This window comes from Netta rufina, assembly GCF_964035555.1.
Source record: "Netta rufina genome assembly, chromosome: 15".
NCBI classification, from domain to species: domain Eukaryota; kingdom Metazoa; phylum Chordata; class Aves; order Anseriformes; family Anatidae; genus Netta; species Netta rufina.
Window position 1 is genome coordinate 16,703,859 of NC_140138.1, and position 11,668 is coordinate 16,715,526.

The 11,668-nt window shown below is 57.5% G+C and overlaps 1 protein-coding gene across 1 annotated transcript in view; it reads right to left on the bottom strand.

Annotated features, from left to right (window-relative positions):
* HS3ST6 (heparan sulfate-glucosamine 3-sulfotransferase 6) overlaps window positions 1-1,837 on the bottom strand; it is a gene marked incomplete at both ends in the record, with an annotated part of 28,437 nt that extends 26,600 nt beyond the window's left edge. Inside the window, one exon of the mRNA XM_084295676.1 lies at window positions 1,467-1,837. Within this exon, the coding sequence (XP_084151802.1) occupies window positions 1,467-1,837 (371 nt within the window). The remainder of the gene's footprint in view (window positions 1-1,466) is intronic.
* Window positions 1,838-11,668: the final 9,831 nt, after the last annotated feature.

An 11,668-nucleotide genomic window follows, 5' to 3' on the forward strand; every position in this document is an offset into this window, starting at 1 on the left:
CGTGCTCTATGCGGAATTAAACCAAAACATCTAATAATTTTCCCCCCAACCAGAAAGGATGCAACTTCTTCCCAGTACACAGTATGCTTCCCTGTATTGTATTTGGCTGCACCAAAAATGTTCCCTGCTCTATTTCTCCAAATTTACCATAGCCATATAGAGAATCATCTCATATCATCTAGTTGCTTCCAGGCCAGGCTCCCTGCGAGCACTCAGAGCACTGAAAACTCCCTACGCAGCAATCCCAAAGTGAGTTTTATTTATTCTTCTCTTGCCACAGTCCATCCTGCAAATGCCTCGCCGGACTATAGCAAACGATATGAAAGCGTTCGATCTTCCACACTTTAATTACGTGCTTGCGGTCATTAAACTCCCATCCTGCCAAGCAAGATCTATCTTGTAATCCTCACCCCCAAAAATTAGTTATCATCATTATTGTTCCTAGTGCGCCGCGGATACGTATGGAACGGAGAAATGAGCTAATAAATCACGGCAATATTAATACAGTCATAAAAATAAGTGTGCTACTTACTGCGTTTGAAGGTGTGTTAAGTCAATAACTTTACAGTCCAGATGTGGTCTTACAGAGCTGAAACTCTGCAGGTAAAATTACCACTAAAATTACGCTTCCCATTAAAAGGGCTTATTTTGCGCAGGTTATTATTTGGGCGAGCATTGCTCAGCTGCATCCTTCCCCAAAACATAAAGAACCATTAAGCGCACGTAGGAAGGAATATCCCTGCGGGGTTTGGAGGGAGCCCGGTGGAGGAGCAGGAAGGACAGGGAGAGCTACTCCTTTTATTGTTTTCAGATGTTTCGCGAGAACACCGCCGCGCTTTTATAAATCTGTACACTTGGACTGTCTTCAAAATAACGGAGCAGATTCTTTCGCTGGCTTCAAGGGGCTTAGTGCTCCGACTAGGTTTGGCCGGCCACTTTGGAGTTGGCCACGATACGGGAGTTTAATGGACAACACATGCACAGTAGCTGCTCTTCCGATGCTTTATCGCCCGAAGAGCTCAATTCCATTGAAACCCTCAAAACTAAACAACTCCCTTGAATCAATACAGCCCTGCCCTTTGACACAAGCAGACCGGGGAATTCAAGGGATACTCTTTTACCCTTCCCCTTCCTGCATCAGTTCGAGGTTTCAATGCCAAAATCTGCCGGGATCAAGTCAGGTCCTGCGAGCTGAGCTCCTCGCTCCTTTCAGTTTTAGAAACTGAGATTTGAGAACAAACAAAAAGCTCCCTAAAGGAGTTAATCGGCGGGGTGAGAGCCACGGGACGGCTGCGAACGAAGCGGTAGGGCCACGACCGCAAGCGGGGATCACCAAAAAAAGCCAAGCACCCGCTGCCCAGCTCTCCGCCACCTGCCTGCGGGGTTGGGGGGGGGGGGGACGGACACGGGGCCAGCTCTGCACCCCTCCAGAGGTCGGGGGGGGATGCTCGGGGGGGGGCCGTTACCTGTACCAGCGCAGCCCCTTCTCGTAGCACCTGTCGAAGAAGTGCGGCTCGGCGCCCACGGCGCGCACCCCGGGGTGCACCCGCAGGAACTCCAGCAGCGCCCGCGTCCCGCCCTTCTTCACGCCCACGATGATGGCTTGCGGGAACCTCCGGCTGCCGCCGCCCGCAGCCCCCGGAGCCCCGGCCCCCGCCGTCCCCGGGACCGCTCCGTCGGGGAGCGCGGCGGGCGGCGGCAACAGCAGGGCGGGGGGCAGCGGTTCGCAGGGCCCGGGCAGGCAGTAGAAGAAGTAGGTGAAGAAGAGGATCATGGTGAGGAGCAGCGAGGCGCGGCGCCCCCCGACGGGTCCCAGCAGCCGCCCGCTACATCCCATCGGGGGCCGCTCCCGGCGCAGCCCGCCCCCGCCGCCGCCGCCTCCGCCGCCCCGCCGGGCAGCGCATCCCGTGCGGCCGCTCTGCCCTGCCCTGCCCTGCCCGGCTCGGCTCGGCTCGGCTCGGCCCCGCTCCGCTCCGCGCCCCCCCCCTGCGCGCTGCTCCGCGCCCCCCCGGCCCGTCCCAGCCCTCCCCTCCCGCCCTCCGCGCACCGCCCCCCGCGCCCACCCGCGGGGAGGAGGCGGGAGCGCGCGTGGGGCGGCCCCGCCCGGGGACGGGGCTCACGCGTGGGGAGCCCTCGGGGGGGGCAGAGACCCCGCCGGGACAGCCCTCGCCGGGGAGCGGCGATTTCCCAGACGCTGCTTTTATTTTCCTTCTCTTTTTTCCCTCTTTTCCCATTTTCCTTTTTTTTTCTTTTCATTTTTTTTTCCCTTTCCCCTTTTTCCTTTTTTTTTTCTCCCTTTCTCCTTTTTTTTTTTTTCTTTTCCCCTTTTAATTTTTTTTCTCCTCTTTTTATCATTTCTGGAGTCGCACTGCAGCCGTTCACACCCAGCAGCAGGGTCCCGGTGGGGGCTGAACTGCTTGCACCCAGTGCTCGCCGTGCTGGGAGCTCCGAGGCCCGCAATTAGCAGCTGGCACCCCCGGGGCAGTGCTAATTGGGCTGTGCAGGCTCTGCTGCAAGTGTGGAAAGGCAGCCAGCATGCGCGTATAGTTCTTGTTTGGGAGGGGAGAAACCTGGGGTGCCAGCCCTGCACCTGGCAAAATACACCCCAAAGCAGCAGCTCAGGTGTTGCAACCCAAAACGTGCGTCTGAAATAAGCAGTGGGGTGGGGTAGCAGCAGCCAGGGAAATGCCATTCCCCCATCCCAAAGCACCAAGGTGCCAAGCCCCAGGTGCTGCAGTGCGAGTGGCACACGGTGACCCTGCAGCGAGCAGCTTTGTGGGCGGCATCCCTGGGCAGTGTTGGCCAGGCCAGGGCCTCGTGAGCAGCACTGTCCTGTTTGCCCCTGCCCTCCCCGCAGCACGGACCTACAGCAAACACAAACCAGCCCAGGCCCGGCCTTGGGGTGCCCCTCGGGGCCGTCGTCCCCCCAGCCCAGCTGTGGCTTCATTGAATCACTCCAAGGATCTGCCCCGGCACACACCCCGAAATGCCGAGCCTCACTTCCAGCCTTGTGATAAGTGATAAAGGCTTTTTTTTTTTTTTTTCTCTGAAATCAGCAGTGTCTTAATTAACCTATCAGTATAATCAGCTCTTTTTATAATTAGATCCCCCGAGTCTTCCAAGAGACAGAGCATCGCGGGGAGGGGGCGAGCACGGCCCAAAACCGTGGGCGCAGAGCTGCGCAAACACCGCGGCATCGCCACCGAGCCTGGGGGACAGTGACACTCCTGCGCGGTGGTGGCACAAGTGACAGGCTGCACGGTGCCACGGGCACCTGAATGCGCATTTCAGCACGGTTGGGTGGTGGCACGATGACAAAGCTGCAAGGTCGCCCGGCTGCAGGAGGGGGCTTTGTGCCCTCTCGTGGCTGGCGCTCGCAGGAGGCTGCGCGGGGGCTGCCCGGCCCGTTGCGCACGGGAGCTTTTCAACAAGAGGAAATAAACGCTGGGGCGCGACGGAGAAACCTCCCAATTCACAACGCCAAGGTTCCCCGGGGAAAAACGCGAAGGGAGGATTGCGACGAGGAAGTGAATCTGTTATCGGGAGCAGTTTGATAAATAAAAACGCATCCAAAATCTTCCGCGCGGCACTTGCCAGCTCTTGTTGAGTTTACGTAAGTGATTAGAAATAGGAACTGTTTCACTCCGGGCTAGAGCTGGTGGGAATTTTTCCAGCTCCGTGTTTGGGTTGGGGGGGGGAATTGTTGTTGTTGGAAAATGCCAATTTGTCAAAATGGAAACGTTTGGCAGGAATATATGCATTTTGACAAAATTCTGTCTAAACACAGCCAGGGAGGCACAGGAAAGGCAGGCGGGGGAGCGCAGCACCCGCACCATCCTCATCCTCACGCAGGGAGGATCCCAGAGGGCTGGGGATGGTGCAGCAGGATGGTGCTGTGCTGCCTCTTGGTGCTGCCCGATCTGCCCGCTGCACAGCAGGGCAGGGCCCAAAGGGCAGCGCCTTTTCCTTGCCTGCCCACCAGGCTGGAGGAAAAAGCCTAAAAGGTGACCTGGAGCTCAGTCCTGGGGCCAGGAGGCTCAGACAGTTAAAGGCAACAAGCACTCAGGTGTCACTTTTTCAGCAAAATTAGAACATTTAATTTGACTCGAAACGAAACAGGCGGGTAGCAATTTTCAGCTCTTTGAGATTTCTTTCCAATCTGTCATTTCGATATAACGTTAAATTGAGCAGAGGAGCTTTTTAAGGACAAAACACTGCATTTTGACTTGGGGACATGCTTTCAGGGTCCTGTGCAGGCAGTGAGCCAGGAAAGGGCCTGGGGATCCTGGTGCCAACATTTCCACAGCCTTCAGCCAAAAAAAGGCTGCTGTGAACTAAGCAGCTTCGACGTCCCTGTGCGCGGTGCCGCTGGCTGGCGGTGGCTGAAGGCTGTGCAGGGCACGGGATCCAGAGCAGGCCCTCTCTGATCTCCCGGCCACCTTGTCTGCTGGGACGCTGCCTGTCTTCTCCCTCCGTTAGCACTTCTTCATCTGCAGCTCTGATAACACAACCCACCGGAGACCGCCGCTTTTCAAGAGTTTCCCAATCATTTTAAAGGTCCTTGGCTGGATGAGGCCACGTTCGCCAGGAGCAAGTGATGCCACCGCGATGGGCACCGATGTGCTCGCCCCAAGGAGCCAAACCTGGCTGCCCCACAGGCACCCCATGGGCACAGCTGGTCCCCAGGGCTGCTGGGGTGCATGAGAGCCGCCGGCTGCCCTGGCAGATGCAGATGAAAGTGTTCCGGGCTGTCACCAGCATTATGGATGGGCTGCGAGCGCTCGTGGGGAGCATCGTGCAGACACTGCGGATGTGGAGGGAGCCTCCGCGCTTCCGAGCCCTGATTGATGAGATGCGAGGGCCGGCCGCTGCACTCACTACATCACCACTGCCTCAACCTCTGCCAGGGGCGAGGGGTGTTCGAGCCCTGGAGATGACTGGCTGCACTGAGGAAGGGAAGGGTCATCGTTCCTGGGGCCAGGAAGAGTAACCAGGGGTCCCAGGGGAGCTGACTGCAGGTTTGGCAGCTCCCCAGGGACTGGGGGACTAACAACAGCCCGGGGGGAGCCATGGCACTGTGGCTGTGCATCTGCATGGCCGAAGATGCTCCGTGGATCTTGGCCGAAGGAGCTTTTAGCGGCTGTCAGTGCAGAAGAGGTGAGGGAGGCACATCCCCGAGCTCAGGAACTTCCACCAGACACTGCGGTGCACATACGTGTGGTTTGAATTGGTTTTCTGGGGGCACAGAGGGTTCCCCCTGGCCAGGTGCATTGGGCAGCCCTGTCCCATGGCCATACCTGCCAGCACCCCTGAAGCAAACCAGGGATTTATCCTGACACCAGGACAGAGCAAACACTCAGGGCAGCATTCCCCAAAACTGCCTGTGCCCCGTGCAGGGGTTCACCCGGAGCACCCTCTGCCAGCCCTTGCCCTCATTTTCCCTTAATTACAACCTGCCCTGGAGCCCTTGGACTCAAGCAACCGAGCTCCTTCACAGTCCACACAGAGCAACATCAACACGGCTCCCCTCATCCATCCCTCCCCCAGCCCCAAACCATCTCCCCTGGGCAGGATGGGCTCCCCGATAGTGGTCGGAGCATCCCCACACAGCCCCTTCCCCTGGGACCTCCCCAGCCCGTGCAGCACGCAGGCGGGAGCTGCAGCGCGGGCGCCGTGGGTCTCCTGAAGTTTGTTATTACAAAGAAAGAAAGAAAATGGCTCAAGGGATCAGCGGGGATAAAAAGCGCTTTAGAAACACAGGAGATCGTTTAACAGGTCACCTCCGCAGCGGAGTTCGCCAAGCTGATAAAGGCGAGTAAACTTATTAAAGGGCGCACAGCTTGATTCGAAACGGCTGCTCCCAAACAGCCAATTACTCAGGGCCCTTCCAATCCAATTAGGGCGGCTGTTTCCCTGATTACGGCGGTGTGTTTTACAAATACACCCGGCTCCTCGGGTTCAAAGAGCAAGCCAGAGAAGGGGCTTGGTAAGGGGCGAGGCGGTGCCTGCAGCCAGGAGAGGCGCGGGGAGGCAGAGCCCAGACGTGTGCCCTGGGATATGGATGCAGATGGGGCTGGGGCTGGCTGAGCCATGCAAATAGTGGTGTTCCCCAGAAGAGCAGCCCTGTGCCTGTCCCTAAAGCAGCCCAGCCCAGCTAAGGAGGCAGGTTACGTCTCCCTGGGGGTGCTCAAGTAGGGGCTGGACCCCTGCAGGGTCCCAGCAAAGGTCACCCCTGTCACCCAGCTCAGCCACTTTGTGACATTACTGAGCCTTTCCCCAGGGACCCGGGGAGTTTTGAGGTTTGCCCTCTGGGCATTGTAGGTGTCCTGACCTTGAAATAGCAGCACGGGAGGATTTACCCTAATCCTCCCTTTGGGAAGAGCCAGCTTTTACAGGGAGAGACCTGGGATGGCTTTGCAGGAGCTTGGAGCTCATTAGGGCCAGGCTCTTGGTGTTTTCATGGATGTGGGCACAGGGACTGCCAGGAGGATGAAGGAGGAAAGAACCGTGTCTCTTCCTAACCAGAATCATGGGTGCTGCAGTGCAGCAAACGGATCTGATCGTGCCCAGAGCAGGGGTGTCCCATCACCTGGGGTGGAGGACACAGCGGGGAGCTCATCACCGCGGCCACTGGGAGGCTGAAAATTAACCCACAAACTCCAACCTCTGCTTGAGGAGCTGAGCAGGGCTCGGGAAGCAGAAGGGGCCACACGGCACACGTCTGGAGCTGGGCTGGAGCCGCGGCTCCTTCTCCTCCGCCGCTCGCTCAGCGCCTGCGCCGCCGTCCAAGCCTTCACCGCAACCGCTCCAACGGGTTCGCTTCAAAATACTGGCACGCGGCCACCTCTGGGGTGTAGCACAGCCCCTGTTATTAAAATGTGTGACAGCAGCTCGAGATGGAAAGTGAAGTTGTACATTCTCCATCTGAAACTCCGTGAGGAATTTCAAGCAGGGGAATGCAATTTCCAGCCTGGAGGAGAGCCAGCAGCGCCAGGGCGAGATTTTTCTTAATATGGTTTTGCAAAACTTGAACGCAGAAAATTGCCTGTAGCTATAGCAATACCAGCGAGCTGGAGACAGCCCCGCTCGGGGAGCGTTTACACAACAAAAACACCCCCAAAGGTGCCTCTCCTGTGCCACTCTCCATGCCACCAGTTTGGTCCCTTTAGCCCCTGAACGGGAACGCGGTGATTATAGAGGGCAAATCTGGTGCTCGCAGCATGCCCAACGCAGAAGGAGGGTTATCCCAAGCCCCCGGTGCTGCCCCAGCTCCCTCCAACAGCCCAGGGTTCAGCTCCATGTTTTTTCCTCCAAAATGGCCTTTGGGGTGGTGGCAGGGCAGGACGGAGGTCCCAGAGGGGTGGCCCCATCCCCGGGTCCCCGTTGTGCCCGTGCCCGCCCAGGATCCGCCGCCCGCCCGCAGCAGCGCAGAGGCATCTGGCTCCGGGCCATCCGTGGTTACAAAAGGAGCCTGCCCCATATTTCTGCTTTTGATTTAAATAATCCCAATAAGGGGATAAAGCAGCCAAAACCCACTGATTTTTTTTAAAGCTTCAATTTAAAAAATAATATATGTGAAATGTGTGAGTTTTATGAGAGTAGGCAGAGCTGTAGGGTATCAGACACAGCCTTTCCTACCCAAACCTCTGTCCCCAGGACTCCAGCTATTAACTGTGCCATCCAGAGCCCTCAGACATCCTCCATGCAGCTTTCCAGCCCCATTTTCCTTCTCTTTTTTTCCACGCAAAAACAAACTCGGGCTGACTGCAATTACTCCCTTATTGGTGCCCTCCTGGGCGAAGACACAGCAGTGACAACAGTTTGACATCACGCTGGAGCTGCAGAAACGCGGGGACTGGGGGAGGAGAACGCACAGAGGTGCTTTTTCTGTTTGATTTGCTGTTCCCCAGCATCTGGTCACACCGCTCTATGGGAGCAGGGGGATTTCTTTATCCTATAGGGATGTATGGGGCAATACTCCACCCCAAGGGAGCTGGCAGCTCACCAGTGGACCCAGCCATCACGCTGCTGGGACCCCCAGTGTGCCAAAAGGCCGTTTTCAGCTGAGAAAGTCACCTCTTGACGATGTCATGTAGCCAGCCCGTGAAATATCACTGTATTTGCAGGGGAAATATTGCTGCAGCCAAAGCTGATGGTGCAGGAGCGCATCCAGCTGCAGCCTGGGAACACAACAGGACCTTCGGTGCGGTGTCTGGGGACCCTGGTGGGGCATTAGGGGGTGTCTGCAGCCCAGAGAGCTTGGGGACAAGGCAGGCTCGGTGCTGGGATGGCAGCAAAGCCCCCATGGGTCTCCCAGAGCCACAACTTGTGGGAGAGCCCGTGGTGCCTCTGCCTTTCCCAGAGGAAGCGAGGTTGGCATGGGGTGAGGCTCAGCCCCTTGTTAGCAGCCTCCAGCCCCCTGTTTCTCCCCCCTGCTGTTATTTCTGCCTGGCTGCTGTGTCAGCCCGCACGGCGAGCGGCTGCTGACTGGCCGGGGGTATCTCGACAACTGCCTACCTGCTCTTTATGAGCTTAATAACTCAGTGGAACCATAATTATGTGTTCATTGCCGATCTCATTTAGAGTTAATTACATGCCAGATAGATGTATTTCTGATGTGCTTGGAAGCATCCCAACGACGGCTCTCAGCAGCCATCGATCTGCACTCGAGCACAGGTACTCCTTCTGTTTCAGCACCCGGAGCTTGTCACAGGTCTGCACCAGCAGCATCACCCCTTTTGGTCCAGGGGGAGATGCAGCAGGAATTCGGCTCTGGGCAGCCCCAAACCCACCACTTCTGGAAGCAACTTGGGCAGGATGGGAGGGCTGGATCCCATGCGGGCACCTCCGTGCCATAAAATACCAGCAAAGCTTGTTGTCTTGGGGGTAGAGCTGGAGGACTGTGCCCTCACCACCTGCAAAATCACCCCGTGGGCACGCAGAGCTGCACTCCATCAAGAAACGTTTGCTCGCACCAAGCCCCAGCTGGTGCGCCCCACACTGCTGTGCCCAGCCTCTGTGGGAAACGGCCTTTTTCAAGCAAATCCGTTTACAAGTTTCCTCTTTTTTTTTGAAATAAGTAAATAAATAACTAAATAAATAAATTTGCGGTGGGGGTTGTTTTGCTGTTCATCTTGAAACAAAATGTCACAAGGTGCAGATGGCCACATTTTACGAGTCTATGAAACTCTGGCATGCCCACTGCTAATTCCTTGCACAGGTGGGGGGTAGCTTTCATTTGGCTCCAATTCAGCCAAATTTCCAGTGGCCAAGCAGAGAGGAAGGTGTGGGATCAACATCGGCAACATCTGGAGCAGAGCCGAGCCATAACGAAACATGAAGCTTTAAAGAAATGTCTCGAATGCATCGAGGAGGAAAAGCAGTGTTGGAAGGATTCCCCGCTGTCAGCGAGGGGCAGGCAGCCTCCCAGGTGTCGTTCTGGGGTGCACGTGTGCAGCCTTTGGAGACGGGCACAAAACCAGCGTGGTGCAGGGGGAGGCAACAGTAACCACTGGATTAAACCCTGGTGGCTGCACCCCCAGACCCAGCAAAACACCACGGGCAACGCAGATTGCAGAGCCTACTTTGAGAAGACCTAAACTTCGGTAGCTTTTCAGTAGTAGCAGAAGAAGCCAATTGAAATTTTGGGTCAGAAACATGACTTTTAGCCCCCACTTTTATCCCCTGGCAATACAGAGCCCGTTTCCCACCTCAGGAGTGTTTAAGCCCTGCAGGCGGGCGATGCGTTCTCTTTGTCCGTTTCCATTGCCTATTCCAGCCTTCATTCTGTAAACCCCCTACGACAGCAAAACGCTTGGCCATTAAGAACAGCTAATGAACACGTAATGAATCAGGTAATGAACACAACGATCTCATACCCTTGTTCCCCTCAATAGCCACATGCATCATGTGCATCCAGAATCGCAGCCGCAGAAATCAAAGCCCGGGCAGTCGGCGGGTTGTGCCGGAGCTGTGGGACGAGGGGAGAGCTCCAGGATTTTGGGTGTCACCTGGGAGTGACAAGAAGCACACAGAGGGGCACAGCAGGGAGCCCTGCTGCCCACTGGGTGCGGAGGATGCGGGTCCCCGTGGGCTGCCCTGCCCTGCCCGGTGGGCGAGGGACGGTGCCGTGCGTCTCTCCCCATCTGCGGCGCACATGCTGGAGCAATCGGCGAGGGGGGAGGGCTGGAAAGGCTCCAAATAAAAGAGGGCGCAGGGTACGCCTGCGCTCCCGCTGCCCCGGGCTGCAATACCTTTCACACCAATAAAGTGCAGGTGCTGGGGGATTGCGTGCGCCTGCCTGCGCGCCTCAATAGCGTTCGGATCGTGCCTCCGGTGCCCGGCCCCCTCCCGCCTCACACGTGGTGAGAAAAGGCTTGGAAAAGGCTCTGTTTGGAGACAAAAGCCTCTCGGTGAGGATCCCCTTTCCTGGTGACAGTGGGCATCTGGTTCCTATAGCGCAGGCACCCACATGTGCTGCCTGACCCCACAGGCCCCCTCTCCCCTCCCCGTGACTCAGGTTAGCGCGCGGCGCTTCGTGGCCCCGCTGGGAAGGAGTGGGGCTTTGTCTGGAGCCGGGCTGACGACAGGAGCTTTCAGGGAAATCACCCAGGCCCTGGCGTGTCTGGGAGAAATGGAGCTGGGCCGGAGCTGCCGGTAACCTGAGGCTCGTCAGAGCGAGCGGGCGGGGGCAGCAGGGGGGCTCTGCTCCGCAGGCACCCCCAGGAGTATGGGACCGCTGGAACAGCATCGCCCTGTGCAGGCTCCTGGTACCAAACAGCATCCCACAATAGGCTGCAAAGTTTTACCTGGTTATCTGGGTGCTCCCATGAGGAAGGGTTCACATTGAAGGGGGTGCAGAAGCATGTCCCAGCAGCTCGTTGCTGCCTGCGGCTGATGGCACGATGAAGCCCGTGGGTGGAAAACTGTGCATGGCCCTGCCCTGGGTCTCCCCCATCACCCCACTCACCTCCTGAGCGTGGCTAAAACCAACAAGAGAGCCTAAAACCTGAAATGGTGGCAGCGGGTTTTAGCATCACACCGTGGGGAAGAAACCTGGACACACGGCTGGCCAGCAGCCCCTTCCCTGTGCCTGGGGCTGGGTCCCTGCAGTGGCACCAGGAGGGGACCTGAGCAGCCCAGCACTGGGAGCAGTGTGTCCCTGTGCTGCTTCTGCATCTCGGGCTGCCAGGACGGGGCCAGAGAGCAGGACAGATGGGATGTGCAGCCCAGGGAAGTGGTGAGCTGCCTGGTGAGCTAGTGAAGCCTCTGCTCAGTTCCAATACCAGCCCCATGACCCAGGGCTGAGCAAACAGTGTGGCAGGGGATCATCCAGCTCAGCTTTGCAGCCGGCTCTAAGGCATCCCGGAGTGGTAAAATCAAACCCAAAACACCACTGGGATGGCAAGAAGGAGCCATCTCCAAGGCCTCTGCAGAATCTCCGTGCTCCATATCACTGTACAGAGGGAGATGGATGGAGATTTCAAGGTACTGGGTGGGAACAGACCTGATGATCCCATAACCCTGGGGCAGAGGGACCGTTCTGCTCCCTGGGCATCAAGAGCAGTGCCCACAGGGTAGCACTGACCTGCCCGGGCAAAGTGGGGACCAGAGGGCACCCCAGTGTGGGGAGCCCCAGCACGGGGCCAAGCCCCAGCTCCTCTCAGCC